Consider the following 16,871-nt stretch of genomic DNA (forward strand, 5'->3'; position numbering starts at 1 on the left):
GGCTTGTTATTGCCTTTGACTATGGTAAGATTTTAGCATGTTTATTATCTGTGTCCATCCACTCATTTTCTGCACTCAGTGCAGAGTCACTGGGGAGTTGGAGCCTAATCTGACAAACAATGGGAGCAAGGTGGGATACACCCTGGTTGGGACGCCAGTCTGTTGCTGGGCAGACACAAACATAGACCGACACTATACTGTAAAAAAAGGCGCCCTCCTATGGATGAGTCATCATGAGGTCATGACTCTCCATAGACATTAATTCCCAGGGTGTTTCATGGAAAAAAATAGGAGTTTTGGCCCAGTGCCCTGGTCAAATTTCCTATTGGCCTTTACCAATCATGGCCTCCTAATAATCCCCGTCTATGAACTGGCTTCATCACTCTGTTCTCCTCCCCACTGATAGCTGGTGAGTGTACTGGCGACTTTGGCTACCGTCACATCATACAGGTGAAGCTATCCAGGTGGTGGTGGAGGTGAATCCCCATTACCTTTAAAGCACTTTGAGTGGAGTGTCCAGAAAAGCACAATTTAAGTGTATGTAATTTAATAATGTAACTACTCCTACCATTTATTGTTATTTCACCCTCTTTAGCATGGACACGCTTGGCACGACATTAAATCGTCTATTATTTCATCTCTTTTGAGTTGAAAGGTATGCCATCTTGTGGTAAGAGCACTAACACCACCATCTTCCTAAGCAACAGCTGCACGGGGTAACTTCCGCTCAATTCAGTTTCATTTCTTCCTCAGGAGTGGAGGAGTTGACAATTTAGAAACGCAGGAGAAGCGACTTGGTTTGTGCCAAAATGGCTAACGCTTACGCGAGGGTAATTCACTATGCTACCAGCGTCCTGTGTTCCAATAAAGGGTCCATGGACTATTTACAACTTCACAGAAAAGTTTTCCAGCTCTGTAGAATTTCGGAGGAGGATTTTTGGTACATCGTGCGAAAATGCAGCAGGTTTGCTGTAGTGAAAAACACGAGCGAGCGGACTTGGGAAGATGGGCTCAGTCCTCCTGACTGCACGATTATTGCTAAAACATCCCTTCGCCTCTGCAAACATTACACGAAACATGAGTGCTACGATTGCCAGGAGCTTCACCTTTGTAAATATTTTGTTTACGGAAACTGCAGATACGGGAAAGGAAGGTAAGATAAGAAAAAAAAAGCATCACCGTGGATCCGTAAGAGTTAAACTGAAGAAAAAAAATCGCATTGTAATTAAAGATATGTTTACATTTTTCAACCGATTTGCGAAAATATCATATTTTATTCGTTTCTTTCGCGTTAGTACAAAAGAAAAAGGTAGCAAGGCGTTGCGTGAGGCACAATCTACATATTTTTTAATCGGGAGATCATTTCTGATAGGTTGCATTATACACGTTATACATTTTCCGTAATAAAAAAAGCTGTTAAGACTCGACTGAGGTGTGTAGATCCTTATTTATTGATTTTGGCTTTGTTAAAAGGGATCATTTTGTGTTTTTAAAACCGAGGATGACGTTCAATGTTTCGATGACCCTACCCAGTTTTGCTTACGTCATAGAGATGCGCCTGGAATAATAAAAACATTATTATTACTGCAATACCTAAGCAGTTACATTGTGTCCGTAGTTATTAAAAACTAAAGAGCATTTTAATTGTCAGGATTCCACTCATATTTCTCAAAAATCACGATGAACGAAATGACAATTCAGCGAAGCGAAAAAGTGTGCGTCAACACGTAGTGGCCATATTTCGTGTTTTAATATAATAAGTGGATTTATGCGAGTCGATTACAGGAGGAGAACAAATTTAGGAGACCGACGTTTAATTTAGTGGACGAAATATACAATTAACGGTCTTTCTAATTTCCCTTTATAATATAACTCTTTACTGTCACTTCTCATTTCAACCGGTTTATATATTTTCTTTGCTTTTAGGAAGGAATGTAAATATTCTCACAATCTCAGATCAGATCACAACTACCCTATTCTCAGAGAGTGTACCCTCCATGAACTGAACGAAGAAGACCTTTTTCTCTTACTGCTGCAGAATGATCCTTCTTTACTCCCTGAGGTGAGAAGTTGTCGAAAACAGTTTAAAAATGCAAGTTGATAAAGAATTCGCATTAATTCCTGGTATTACCTTGTTGTCCATCTCACTACGAAAATATGAGAGACACCCACATGATTCCAAAGTGCAGTACCACGACAAAATGTAAGCATAGCCCCTTGCATTTTGAGTTTTGGTGCCTTTTCTTCCTGAAGTGGAATTCAAATCATATGTGTGCTGTCTTTTCCGCCCAGTTTTGCACTAATGCCCTTAACACATTTCAGAATAATGTATAATGTGAAATTAAGCGGTCTGCTAGTTCTGTACAAATTAATATGGCTCATTTGTGCCATTTCTAAATTGTGCCCTCTGAAATTCATGTTTTAGCAGCTATAATAGACCACTCCAAAAGTATAAGGCAGTTATCATCACATCAATTACTGTCTGATTATAAATGTTTCCCCATGCAAGGATTTAAAATATGCATCTCCAGATTTAATTAAAGATCAAACCTAACTCAATGCTTGCTGTTTTAGGGGATACAAAAAAGGAATACGCTTACAAGACCAAACCCCATTTCTCTCACAACTAGCAAGCAGCAGTGTGTTCTGCATACTGATGGGAATAATTTTCATACAACCTGCGCTATTTTTGGACCACTCCAAAAAGATGGCGGTAAACTTTACGGTACATTTCATATCACAGAAACAGAAACAAAATGAAAGGCAGTTATTGAAAGCTGCACGGTATCGTCTACAGAAAGTGAGAGAAAAAATATGAAAGGGACCAACATGAGCGAAGCCTGGAATACAGTAATTTTCAGTTTGGCAGGGGCTGAACCTGTGTGTAACCTGAATCTGTGTGAATTGTTGAGGAAGTGGCAGCAAATTGTGAGAGCTCTGTAAAATGTTTTAATGCGTTGGAGTTGGATATTCATAGTGTCACAGGGTTCATGTTTGAAGACATACAGCAGCGGCATTCTTTGAGACGTTTTGTAAAAGTCAGTGAATTTGGCATGTAATGCCTATATCTTAGGCCTTGATGGACATCATCTGTGCCTGGTTATCAACCACTGTAATGGGGCCCTGGATTTAATCCAACAGTTTGAAAGTTGATAGAATCTGCTCTGTGCAGTTGCTGAGTTTGCAGATACATATCAACCACTGGGGAAAAAAAGATTTAACAGCGTAGATCACGAATAAACCCAACTGCATTAAAATTTCAGTTACTGCTGTCGTCACCGGTCCCAGTTAAAGTCCCGTTTTGTGAAGCAGCTCGCGTGTATTTTGCGCCACATCAAACTGAAACGTTTTGGATGAAGATGCCCTCTGGCTGGATTCTAGTCCAGGTTTCAGTGCCTGTTAGATTTGAGAAACTGAAGGATATCAACCATAAAGAAAAGCGTAATGGGATTTCATCAGCCAAATCTTTTAATGTTTAATAATAATAAAAAAAAAAAAAATAAATAAAAAAACAAAACAAAACAAAAAATGCTCTCCCCTTCTGGTGGCGAAATGGATTGCTGGTTTCTGACCGGAAAGATCCAAATATCAAGGTAACGTAATTTTTTTATAGCATTATTTCCTTAACAAGCCTACCATGAATTAGCCCAGAAAATAACTTCATTAAAACAGTAATGGCAACTTTTACGTAAAATTAAATAAGTGCTTTTAGTCTTGAAGTAAATGAAATAAAAGGTTACATTAGGGTGCCACTATCTTTCTGATTTGTTCTATGATAATATTTAGTTTTGTACAACCATTTATTTTTCTTGTGATAATTTTTTTCCCAAAATTCTGCTTATGGTGATAATTTGGGTTTTGTGTCAATAGATCTTTTTATTGGGTTTTATGCAGCATGGTCTTTATTTTTCAGTGAATGCAGAAAATCTCAATAAAGTGGACACACCACAGGGTAAAGAAATTTGTGTTTGGCAAACCTTTTCTCTTGCATAAATTCCCGAATTAATGTGCTCTTCCTTGTTTATTGTTTTTAATGCAGGTATGTGCCCATTATAACAAGGGGACTGGGTTATTTGGAGCTTGTACTTTCCGAAGTACCTGCACAAAGCTGCACATCTGCCAGCACTTTGTCCAAGATAACTGCATGTTTGGCCACAAGTGCAAAAAGTCCCACATGATCGATCCACAGGGCAGGAGAATGTTAGAAGAACGAGGACTCAGTGGAGACATTATTCACGATCTTCCCTTCGTATACAGGAATATGTATAAGTTGAATGCACGCTCTAACTCAGCTTCCAACAGCAGAGGTAAAGAAAAGTCCTTCTTTTTAGAATAATTTAACTTTCAAATGCGTTTTGATGGGGCTGTATATGTTACATACAGAACTGTGATAAATGTCTCTGTACCTTTTAGTTACGTTTTTAATCATCGATGAAATCAATGTTTTTTCACGTTGTGAGGAAGAAAATGTTTTCACGCCAAGGAAGTTCGCATTGTACCTGTCATTACGAAGAATCCCTAATGATCATTTCCTTAGTAAATGTCTTTCAAAGATGGCTTTAATGTAGGCCAAATGTTATTGTTTCTAGTCACCCCTGTTTTATAGCTTTGTACTCATAATTAATCTAAAGAAACATCTGCATTGAACTCATGAGAACCCTTCATTTTAGCACAGAAGTTAACATTTTCAGAACCAGGGTGAAAGGGTCTTGATGAGATACTACCTAAGAAGAAAATTAATTAACAAAGTAAAGGAGAATATGACTCCAGAGAGGGAAGACCCAGTTTTTATAAGGTGGCAGAGAGATGATAACTTCACTGGATATTGGGCTCGTTTAACCTTTAAATGAGTGAGCCAGCTTTATTGGTATCGACTGGTAGACTGCCCTGGAGAATTATGCCAGGCCTCCAGTTAAAACATTTCAGCATTTGTGTTGAAATAAAGAAAACCAGATCATCCAGCCCTAATAAAATATGTACACGATTTACCGAAGACAAGAACCCCATTCTATTACAATTGTAGTTTTTCACTGTTTGACAGTGATTACATCGAGTTTTGTTTTAGAAACATCGTCATATGTTTAATCAGCATTTAGTGGAAAATTAATATTAATTTTTTACCTAACTGGTCCTGTTTTTGTGAGTCCAACTTTGTCTTGTATATTTATATATTACAGTTGCCCAAATGTTTTCTCATCCTGTTTGAACTTCTTCTCAGTCTTCTGCTGCTCAGATGCTTAGCTTGTTAACCTATTACAATTGGAGAGAAGTGAACATCTTTTTGGGGCGGGTGAATTTATAAGAAAAACTTTGGCTGATTACCTTACAATCTATGACCGCAACGCGATAGACTGTAGTACAAGAAAGAAATTAAGTAGCTCAAAACTTCACTTTTACCACACAAAACCACCTCTACTGCACTGATGTCTGATCTGACCAGCTGCAGATGATATGATCTGTAACCTGCTAGAAATGTTTAGCGAACGACAATTCTGGTTAGAGAATGAACTTGCAGCACAGTCAGCAGGTTTTTTTCTTCATTTCTCCTTTGTCCAGGTTGCTTGGCATTTCAAATCAATAAGCCTTTCTAAATAAGAAAAATAATTGTTTTGCAGAAGGTGGCCAGTCATCGTCATGGAAGGCTGGGGTGTCTCCTGTTGTAGATTTGTATTTCACAGGATTGCTGTTGAGATTTAGTGCCATTTTAATTTTAAAAATGTTACGTTAAATATCATGCACAGAGGCCTCATATGTTGAATGTTGTTCCTGTCTGATGCAGAAGGGATCAGTGATAGCATAGCCAGGCCTTCAGCACAAGAGGATGAGAAGCAGGAAATATGTCTCCATTACATAAGGAGAAACTGCACTTTTCAAGGTAAGCCCAACCTTCGCTTCATGCAAAGGGTCTTTACAGATTAGAGCCTTGTTATTTAAATTAGTCCTGGGTTGCCTATATGAATTAACAGTGATTTGGGCCTGATTTGAACTTGCCAAGTGGACAGGTTCTGCTGAGATTTTCCATGTCATTACAGGTCAATTTACCGTAAATTGTGCTATGAACTTAATTATTCTTCATGGAAAATGGCAGGAATGTTTATTAGAGTAAAGTTAATTGGGGGGTGGTGTGGTGGAGCAGTTGTTTTCTCCCACGGTCCAAAATCATACTGGGTACTGGGACAATTGGCCGCTGGCGTAATTATAGGCACATTTATGTGTCTGCCCTGCAATGGACTCACCCAGGGTGTACCCTTGTCTTGAGCCCATTGCTTGCTGGGATAGGCCCTCAGTCCCATGAGACCCTGAATTGGAAGTAGTGGTTAGAAGATAGTTGGATGGACGGAATACGTTATTTGGTGTTTTTTTTTAATCTGATTGCTTGATGGAATATTGATATAATCTCGCAGAATACGAGTGCAGTACTAATCAGTATTTGACTCGTCAACAGACCAGTGTTATCGGGTGCACTTCCATTTACCCTACAAATGGGAAGTGTTTGACGGGACTTCCTGGAGAGAACTAAGGCACATGGAAGAGATTGAGAGGGCATACTGTGACCCCAGAAACACACAGAGGTCGGTTAATGTTCTCTAATAAGAGCAATGTAGTTTTATTTTCTAATGAGAGCAGCTGTGGTGTTAGGGAGAAGTTATATTTTTAATTAATTCATTACAGTTACAAGTTGCTTCGAGAGTTCTCAGCTATTATTTTGTATAAATAAAAATGTTTTGAAAAATTATCAGTTATATAGCACGTATAGATATTATGCAAAAATGAATAGCCTACCTCTTACAATGTTTTGTTCTCAACTTGTTACTAATTCAGAAAAATAATCCTGTCAATAATTAATTTATAAATGTTTCATACCAGCTACTCTTTTTAAGACTCAACTTGCAGAGTAATTGTTAGCATCTTTTCACTTTGGTGACTTTTGGTTCATCATTCTCTAGAATTTGATCCTGTTCAGGTGTTAGTTTAAGGAAATAACATAAATGTTTGGTTTTAAGGATATTAAGTGTGCACCGGTTGTTTTTTTTTTCTGTAGCAGAGTTGTCATTACTTTAAACAGGGGAGTTTATCCAGCCTTAGATGAGGGTTAATTAGGGAATATGATGATGAGAAAAGAATTTCCCAAACAGTGCTGGATTGAGAAGAGAGACAGAAACTTTCGTATTAAAATTTATCAGGATAAACAGGCCCTGATTTTCCCCTTAATTTGCCATCTATTGTTTCAGCACAACAACAGTATCCGACAACCCTCCATGACCTACAGTAGTCCACTTACTGTTAGATTTGTAATATTCAAAGCGTTTTCTACCTGATAATACGTTTGTATATTTTTTTTCTGCTCATTATTTACCTGTGGTATTTTAGTCATCATTAAATATAGTGGAATAAAATGGTAAAGGTATCTCTTTTATTTCAGTGACATCCATGTAATTTAACTGCTATGCTCTTACAGTAGTTCGCACCACCATCCATTATGTTTAGTGGAAGTGAAATGCGATAGCCCTTATATCATGACTGATAACAGATACTTTTCATACTCAGACAACTGAAAGGGTGAATATTTGGAAATTCCCACAAGCTACTGCAGGTCTCATGTTGCAGGAGACCTGAAATGTTGTGTGTCTGAACCGTGCAACAGGAATGCCAGGCTAAGCTGTAGCCACTTGTTTAGTTAAAGAAAAGCACCAAGCGTTTCACCAGACGAAGCACTTTCATTTCACGGTATTTTGTGCAATAACATCCATTTTAAATTTTTGTCCAGCAGCGAGTGGAACGCGGGAGATTTTAGTGCTTGCTAGCTAGTTAATTGCAGGGAGCAATTCAAGCTAGAAAACCCTCAGATGTTACTGAATTAAGGTAGTTTGTCATGGAGGAATGGGCCAGAATCCCTACAGAGCAATGTGAGAGACTGATCACCAATTACAGGAGGCAACTGGTTGCAATTATTTCAGCCAGTAAAGGTGGGCAGCGAGTTACTGAATCTAAAGGGTTTTCCAAGGGTTAACCATTTCACACAGGGACATTGGATGTCTTCTATGAAATAAATTAAACAAGGACCAAACTTTGGTGTTATTTGTTCACTCAAACATTCTGAGGTGAAAATATGCAAAATGTTAGGAAATCTGAAAGGGGCCGAATACTTTTTCATGTCCTTTGATTGTAGTTTTGTGTTAGAAAACCGCAAAACGGTGTGCCTCAGAGGAATCTGGGTATTCAATGTGCGTGTCCTTAGATGTACTTTTTCATTTTCCCCGACAGCTATGGGTCCCGGCCGGTAGACTTTCTGACCATGACGAGAGAGTCGTATCGGGTCCGCCGCCTCTCTACGGCTTCCTCCATCACCAAACCTCCACATTATATCCTCACCACAGAGTGGGTCTGGTATTACAAAGGTGACCATGAAAACTGGATTGAATATGGAAAGCCTGTGAGTATGGACTCTAATGTGCACCAGTGCACAAAGGCCTGTAAAACATGAATGTGAAAAGTGCTTACAGAATACAAGGGAAAGGTTTGTATTTTCGGTTTCCAGTATGCCTACAGGTAATTAAGAGGTATACTCAGTGAAAAATGTTGTTTTAAATGAGAAAAAATAACAACAGAAACTTAGTGATGCTAACTGTGTGTGAATAATTTCTAGAGTTTTTTTAATTGTCTCACTTCCATGACATTATTTTTTCTGACATTTTTAGTATTCTTTTTTTAAATGACCGACATTGCATGTGCTGTAAATTTAAATGTTTGATAAAGAGCATGGAACTACAAGCCTTTCCCTCTTTGCCTTCAGCAAGGTTTCCTTGTTGAGCTTTCCCGAACATGGTGACCTTTCTCTTTCTCAGGATGACAAACAAAGAGTGGCTTCAATCACCTCGAAGGAGCTGGAACTGACCTACCTGACGGATAGCTCAGCAGAAATTACGGTGGTCAAAGGTCATCGAAAGTATGTCCTGAGCTTCAGAGGTGAATGCAACATCTGACTTATTTCTTTTCTTAATTTTTTACTCCTCAATGTTGATTATTGCTTTTCAATTCCCAACATGTCCCGACACTCTGATTTTGAAGGGATTTATTTTGTGTTGAGATTTGTCTCCTATTGAATTTGCTTTAGCACCAGGCAACCTTGATATTTCTTGTTTCTTCTTTGTGTGCTGTAATTGTGTCATTCATAAAAGCAGCTACTATCACACTTCAGATTTTTTGCCATATGTAGTTCATAATTCACTTTTACAGTTTGCTATAGCACATGTTGTGCTGAAAATAGTCCCTTACAAGTACTTCTCCAACTAAGGAACAAGTAATAGGTTTATTCCATGCTGAAAAAAGAAGAAAGAAAACACAACATTTCGGCCGTGGAGCCTTCTTCAGGTGTCAGGTGTCTCCATGGCCGAAACGTTGTGTTTTCTTTCTTCTTTTTTCAGCATGGAATAAACCTATTACTTGTTCCTTTGCAGCCTACGCATGCTGACGCAGCTTCCCACCTGAACTTCTCCAACTAAGCTTACTTCTAGTTCACAGAGAGTTGAAAATCTCTTTGTGTGTCGCAGAAGCAGAGAAACGAGCCAGATTTGCAATGTGAGCTTTAATGAGCCGCATGATTGAAGCTGACAAAGCGGTATTTTTAGAGTTGTTTCAAATCCATCTAAAAAATAACTCTCAATAAGGTAAAATGTTTGAAAAAATAGTTATTATGAAATGGGAGTCTTATTTGTTTCCCTTTAAATGATCTTTTTGAGGGCTCTTGAAAGACATCCTGCGACAGCACTTTTTGCCGATGTCTCAGGTTCCAGCCTGCGTCGAGTAGTGAGGGTTTTCTTTGTATTAGTCTTCTTTATATTATTTGTATTGTAAATACTATTGTATTAGGCGTGAAGGTAAAGGGTGTGTGCTATAATATACAGCTGTGCTTTCTTACGGCCTTGCAGTCATGACTACTTTTCTGTGCTGACGTACCTGGCTTTCAGAACCCACGTTGTTATTCCTTCTGATAAAATTTGCTAGCTGGCAGTGTTTGTCTCCAATTCTTGAACTTTTGAACTACTCAACTGTTGCATTCATGCTGTCCCACCCAGCAAGGCAACAGCATTTTAGTAAGGATATGTTAGCATGCAGGGACGACTGTGAAAGTGTGACAGTTTTTATAGAGCTTCTGCTTTGCTATTCAAACCAAGAGCTGGGAGCACCATGGAGTCTATATATATCTTTTTTCTATCTAGACAAGGAAGTCACTTGCTGTTGCTAGGACCACATACTGTCTGCAAGAGATGCTGAAATACATTTTTTGTTGTTCTGGTATGTTCTGGTGTGGTGTTGGCTCTTCTTTGGGATAGGAAGATTTTGCCTAATGCCTGGACGAATAACATATATCCACTAGTTGAGTGTGACAGAGGTTTTACCATCAAGGGTAGGGTGGACAAAGGTCTTATTTGCTTTTGCAGCCTTACAGTTTTTGTGCAAAGTCAAAGATGGATGGCTCTGATGACTAAGCGTGTTGGGGAAGCATACTCCCTGTGTGGATAAAGGGCAGTCATCAAATTAACACTGAAATGGGATTTTTTAAAGGCTTGGCTATGCAGCTGGAAGAAAATACCAAAAAAGCATTTGCTGAAGATGCTTGTTTTGGTAACCATTGTGTTTGTAGCAAGGAGACCTTGACCATTATATGTAATCTAGGTCCTGAAAGTACATTATTTATTAACAAGTTGGTTCCGTGTAATAAAGTCTTACTAAGCTGTTGGCTAAATATCATTACATGCAAACATGATGATTTCCATTGTCGGCTTTCTCACCTCTTCTTTTTCCTTTATCCAGATATGTATCAACGAAACCCAAAGCACAACACGAAGCGGAGGGTGAGAAGAAGGCCTAGATTTGTTTCTGTGCAAGATGTCGCAAATAAGATCTCACGGTAAAAGCACATCCCCACAGTTTCACTATAGAGGCCTGCTACAGATTAGAGCACAAAGGTCCTGTTCCTCCAGAATTCCAAATGCTGTCAGATTACTCTCCTCCACTTGAAAGCTGAAAAGCAGAAAAATGTTTGAGAATCTAATCAAGCCAGTTCCCTCCTTAGGAGGGACACGGACCCGATATAGTCAGCTGTCCTCTCTATTTTGAGAAATACCTTGGCTTACAAAGCTTTCAGAAGAGAGAAGCTGTGCTTCTCTGCTGGAGACTACAAGTAATATGTGGATGGACTGTTTCTGGGAGGAGGAGAAACTGCTCATCACTGCTTGTTTCCTCTAAGATTCACTCTCCTCATCCTGCATGATTCCTAAAGATCCAGCATCAATAGTAGCAGCCAAATTATTTACAGACCTTTATGTAACACTATGTTGTTCAACAACGCTTGGCATTAACTCAGAGGATTTAGAGCCTTTAAAACAGGTACAACAGTCTAAAGAGCAAAGCACGCTTTATATTTTTACTGAAGTTAAAGGAACACTATAGCTCAGATGGGCGGCACAGTGGTTGTTAGCATTGCTGCCTCGCAATGTTGGGGCCCCAGGATGCTGTCTGTGTGGAGTTTGCGTGTTCTCCCCATGTTCACATGGGTTTCCTCCAGGTGCTCCAGTTTCCTCCCACTATCCAAAGACATGCTGGCAGGTAAATTGGCTTCTGGGAAGAGTGGCCCTGGTGCAAGTGTGTGCATGTTGGACTGACGTCCCGTCCAGGGTGTCCACCCTTTACTTGCTGGAACAGGCTTCAGCTGGCCCGCAGGCCTAAACTGGGTGAAGTGGTTCGAAAACGGATTGATGGACATTAGCGCAGATATTAGCCAAGCACACAGAGCGATGGTGTGCTCCCTAGACATTTACAGCTCACTGTAACTGTTATGCCGGGCCCGCGAGTGGAAAACAGGAGCACGGCGAGTTTATTGTTCTCAGAGCCTGAGTTGTGGTGAAGCACATGGTTTTATTAGCTGAGTGGATGATATTGGTACGATTTTGAGAGGTGGGAAGAAGAGTGGCGGGCAGCTGAGAAGAGTGCAGGGGAAGCAGTCGGGACGCGCAGGAGAAGCAGATGGTTCTGGAACAGAGACAGGAGGGGTTGATAGGTTAATTGACGGATGATGATCTTCAACTAATGACAACGGGAACCAGCAGGCTGTGGGGGGGAAAAACCTGTAAGAACAATCCTGGGAAACCTGGATTATCCTGGGAGAAACCTGAAACATTGAGCAAACGCACACTCATATTAGAGACTCGAAGTCAGAGCCCTGAGGAATGGTTCCTCGGGGTTTAAATAGAGAGCGAGGTTCCCTATCAAGGTCAGTGACCCCGGCCCGATCTTGTTTGGGATGGCCCCGGTGAGCTCCTTCCACGCATGGAATGTGTTGTGGTGATTGATGGTGTTGATACAAGAACACTGGAGCTCGTCAGGGCATCACAGTAACAGCTTGTGCTCTGCAACTACCAGACTGTCTAAGTTTATACCTTCTGGGGTTCTTGAGACATCAGTGTAGCCTATGGGCTCTCATGCTAGCTGCAGTAAGTATGTCAAACCCAATGCAACAAGCAGACTCTTCCTGGAAGAAGGACTCTATGTCATCTTGGCTCCATTGTCTCTTGAAAAAAATACAATCCCAGCCCCTAGGGTTTCCAAGACCTTCAGTCTATCACATGTACTCGGAATCCAAGTAACAAATATGACCAAAAAAGGGATTTATTTATAAAAAGTCCTTTTTTATCGCTTTGTGAGCTCTTGGCCTTTATAATATCCAAGAGTAAGGTTATTCTGAATGCACATGCACAGATACAGTGCAACGGAGCTGCTGTGTAGGATGTGTTTAAAAAGGAAGCTCAATGCCTAATTTTCTCAAAACAGATATTGAAAGATGTGTGATGTATTTCATTAAAAAAAGAAACGTTGAAGGAATAGTGAAGGAATTATCCTGTGGGAGATAATTTTTCTCTTGATATAATCCAAAACAATTCTTGAAAAACACATTGTAAACAGAATAATGAGGGTCACCTTCTTTAGCAGTTATGTATGAGTACAGTGTTCAAAGGGACATTCCCTCAGCTAAATGCATTTCAAATTTACTGCTTATGCCTCACAAATCAGGTTACAGGGATAAAACTTTAAGTTCATCGAGGTCTGTTGCCAAATTCAGTACACTTGACCTTTGAAAAATATGTACAAATCTCTGCTTGTCCTTGTCGTTGATAGATGTGCAATGTTTTATAGCAGTACTCCACTTAAAAAGAATAGTGAATGATAAATTGGTGTGTTACTAAGAGTGTTAAGAGGTCAGTGTCATGCATGTTGCTGCAATGTTCATAAATGCATTCTGTCAGTACCAAAGTCAGGCCCAAGAGTTGGATATTGATTATTTGTAACAAAATGAGCAGGAAATTAAACCTAAATACACATTTTAAGAAAGCAAATTGAAATGTAAATATTATGTGTCATTGTCTGTAAATCTTAGGTGCAGTGTCCTGGCTAAATTTAACACTGGGACTTGCACAACCTAATTTACCTAAATTCCCCCTTAATTCAGTTGGTATTGCAATTTCTCTATTTGGTGTACTGTGTATTGAGGGTGCGGGCACCATGTAAATGCAGTCAATTATTCAATATCGTTTTATGGTGGTTTTTTTTTAATTTTCCAGAAAAAGGAGGTTAAAACTACACGGTATATTTGCTATGTACTTTCTGTATAGCCTGTTTTATACTGACAGTTATTGCAGATGATGAGACTGAACTTTTTGATGGTGATACAAAGAGTGATCAGTTTCCATTGCACTGTAAATTCTAATTCTATGAGGGTGATGCAGTGTGTCTTGTCAATAAACCCAAATGCAGAACAGATGTTTTTGACCTTTTTACACCTGCCAACAAGAACTATTAAAAACTAACGTAAAAGCAATTTTATGTGAGAACCCTTACTTTTGGTCCAAGTCATTGGAAACTTTTGTTTCAACTTTGCAATAATGTAGCAAATTGTTCAGGTTTGGAGTTGAGATTTAGTGAAATGTACAATTAACCGATGGATAATTTGCTTACTTTTCTATAACTGACTAGACGTAGACCTATAATTTTCACAATGGATAATTGTTGTACAGGAGGCACAGTTTTACATAAGAACATAAAAAGGTCACAAAACAAGACAATACCAATCAGCCCCATTTTCTCTGATCTCTATTAGGTTAATGAAACAAGACGAACCTGGTCTGTCTTGGAGTCATAGTCCTCTGCTTACCCAATAACAGGCTCTGCTCTTTTGAATTACACTGAGAAAAAATGCTATATTTTAGTCTTATAGTCCCATAAATAGCAGAGTTTGAACTTTTTTCCAATTTTATTGAAAAAAAGATGTGAAAGGAACATCGATTTCCTCTGTTGCATATTCTCCAGGTTTGATATTTAGGCAGGACTGAGTCAGCGATATTCTGAACAATTTAAAAGCCTGCAGCAGGACATGCAGTGTTTTGCATTTGTAAGTTTCGAATGTAAATTTTTTTGAACAGCGATGTACTTGCCAAAATAATATCCACGTCTTGCCAGTGCAGAGTAGGTTTTGTAGTGGCTTGGAGCAGCTGGAGTCAGTGACTGCTTCTCTTGCATTATTCTGTGTGAAAAGGCTACATCATTGCCACAAGATGACATCCTTGAGTCACACATCCTGGTCCCAGCAAAAGCGCTGCTCTCTGTGTTTGAGCTTCCTGGGCACATCTAAGTGCTGGGTATGTTTCTATACATAAAATATTTTTTTTTTGGCTCCGTTTTGTAGTGTCCTTATCTGGCTTTGCTCTCGAGTTACAGAGTCACAGAGAGGTGTATGTTACCTGCTCTGTCAAAAAAGTTAAATCCCCTGGTTGAAGAACATGTGTGAATGCCTTCTTGGCATGCATGAATTCGTTTCCTCCAGAAAACTCATTTAGCTGTATTTTTTTGCTCTCACAGCCATTTTCACCACTTACAGTGCCTTCAGAAAGTATTCAGACCCCCTACACTTTTTCCAAACTCTGTTGTGTTGTAGACTTTTATTTCAAAATGGATTGAATTGATTCTTTTTTGCCATCAGTTGACACACAATACCCCATAATGACAAAGTGAAAGCACGTTTTTTTTGGGGGGGGTTGCAAATTTATTAAAAATAAAAAACTGAAATCTCTCACTTACATAAGTATTCAGACCCTTTACTAAGACACTCCAAATTGAGTTCAGATGCAGCCTATTTCTTTTGCTCGTCTTTGAGATGTCTCCAGAACTTGATTAGAACTTGAATACTTTCTGAAGGCACTGTAAATCGATTCTCTGTTGGCTTACTGACCTACTGTATGTTATTCTACCAGAAATTGATGCCTCATATAAGCACAAAACACAGGTTATCTTCCCTCAGCAATGCACTAGACAGTCGGTACCTCTTAAATTGGTATGCGTTATTTTTTAGAACAGAAAGCAGCAGGATCTAATTTTGGAACACTCTTAATGGGACACCAGTGCCTTTCTAGGCCTCTGCCGTGAAACTGTGCCTCAATAGTGCTAAAATTGCCACTCTGACAAAGTTTTGTTTTAGCGTTTTTCTAAACATTATTCTTTTTTTTATGACAATTGCTGGACAGGTACTATTGAGCCTTTGTGTCGTACTTGTATGACTGCCACCTGGATATCTATAATAAACGGATCCAGCGTCCTTTAATGAATCTTTTCGGTTTCTGATTTTTTTTCCTACCTGAACTTTTCCCATCTTCATCTCTTGGGAAGCGGCAATGAGGCAGAACTCGAATAAGTGACCTGAAACGTGGAAAACGCCATCAACACTTCAAAACTAAAAAAAAACAAACAAAACATGATTCACATCGACACATTCTGTAAATTAAAATGGCCACTGTCTTAAAGTACATTTCCGCAAAACGTAAGGGCGGAACATCAGAAGCAGGTAAAACAGGATACTGAGGATAAAGAAGGCACTTGTTTTTAAAATCTCTGGAAGACATATGGATGAAAACTAATTCTATTAAATGTGGAGTACCAACATTCACACCCAAAGGTATAATTGAGATGTAAATTTTCAACACGGTGGCGTTGACATTGCTGCCTTGCATTACTGGTGCCCTGGGTTGAATTCCTGGGGTGCACTCTGTGTGGAGTTTGCATGTTCTCTCTGTGTTTGTGTGTCTTCCAGGTGCTCCGGTTTCCTCTTACAGTCCAAAGATGTACGGGTGGGTTAACTGGCTTCTGGGAAAACTGGCCCTGGTGTGAGAGCGTGTGTCTGTGTCTGTGAGTGCTCTGTGATGGACTGGCGTCCTGTCCAGGGTGTAACCTGCCATGTGCCCCTTGCTTGCTGAGATAGGCTCTGGCTCCCCCGTGACCCTGAATTGGATAACACGGTTAGAAAATGGGTGGATGTTCAAAACAAAATATAAATGCATCAAGTATTAACATTGTGCAAACACAAAAAAAGATTTGCCATTGTGAAGCCTTCACTGTGTAACACTTTTAAAAGAACACTTGTGAAATAAACCAATTCAAAGATTCAAAAAAATCTGAACAGATGCGGTTTTTCTCACACATCTCCAGTAGGATTGAAGAAAAAAATCTGTACCTACTGTATCCGTACAATAAATGTTGTTCAGGCATGAGATTGGGGGTATTTTAACAGCACAGGCACTCAAGTGGCAAAAAAAAATTGCAACCACATCTCGGCAAAGGATGCAATCTCATCATGGGAGGATTGACAGAAATGTTATTTTTAACGGTGGCAATAACTCATAAAAGCAATTGTGACGAGATGTGAGAAGGCTGAAAATTCTTCAAGACATCAAAGCTGAAAGTTCTAGAAGGCTGCTTTGGACTGTTGGGATGGGTGGAAACCAAAGTCAATCTTTTTTTTCTGGCCATAATAGTTAATGAGGAAT

At 39.4% G+C, this 16,871-nt stretch overlaps 1 protein-coding gene across 1 annotated transcript; it reads left to right on the forward strand.

The window, feature by feature from the left end:
* The first annotated feature begins 761 nt into the window (after nucleotides 1–761).
* On the forward strand, nucleotides 762–15,654 carry parp12b (poly (ADP-ribose) polymerase family, member 12b). The gene is made up of 8 exons (XM_088923678.1): nucleotides 762–1,153; nucleotides 1,927–2,062; nucleotides 4,040–4,307; nucleotides 5,780–5,875; nucleotides 6,446–6,572; nucleotides 8,266–8,434; nucleotides 8,847–8,967; nucleotides 10,816–15,654. The coding sequence occupies exons 1-8, from the start codon at nucleotides 810–812 to the stop codon at nucleotides 10,914–10,916; spliced, it is 1,362 nt and encodes a 453-aa protein (XP_088779804.1). The 5' UTR covers nucleotides 762–809; the 3' UTR covers nucleotides 10,917–15,654.
* Nucleotides 15,655–16,871: the final 1,217 nt, after the last annotated feature.

This window comes from Atractosteus spatula, chromosome 8 (assembly GCF_055471065.1).
Source record: "Atractosteus spatula isolate fAtrSpa1 chromosome 8, fAtrSpa1.hap1, whole genome shotgun sequence".
Taxonomy (NCBI): domain Eukaryota; kingdom Metazoa; phylum Chordata; class Actinopteri; order Semionotiformes; family Lepisosteidae; genus Atractosteus; species Atractosteus spatula.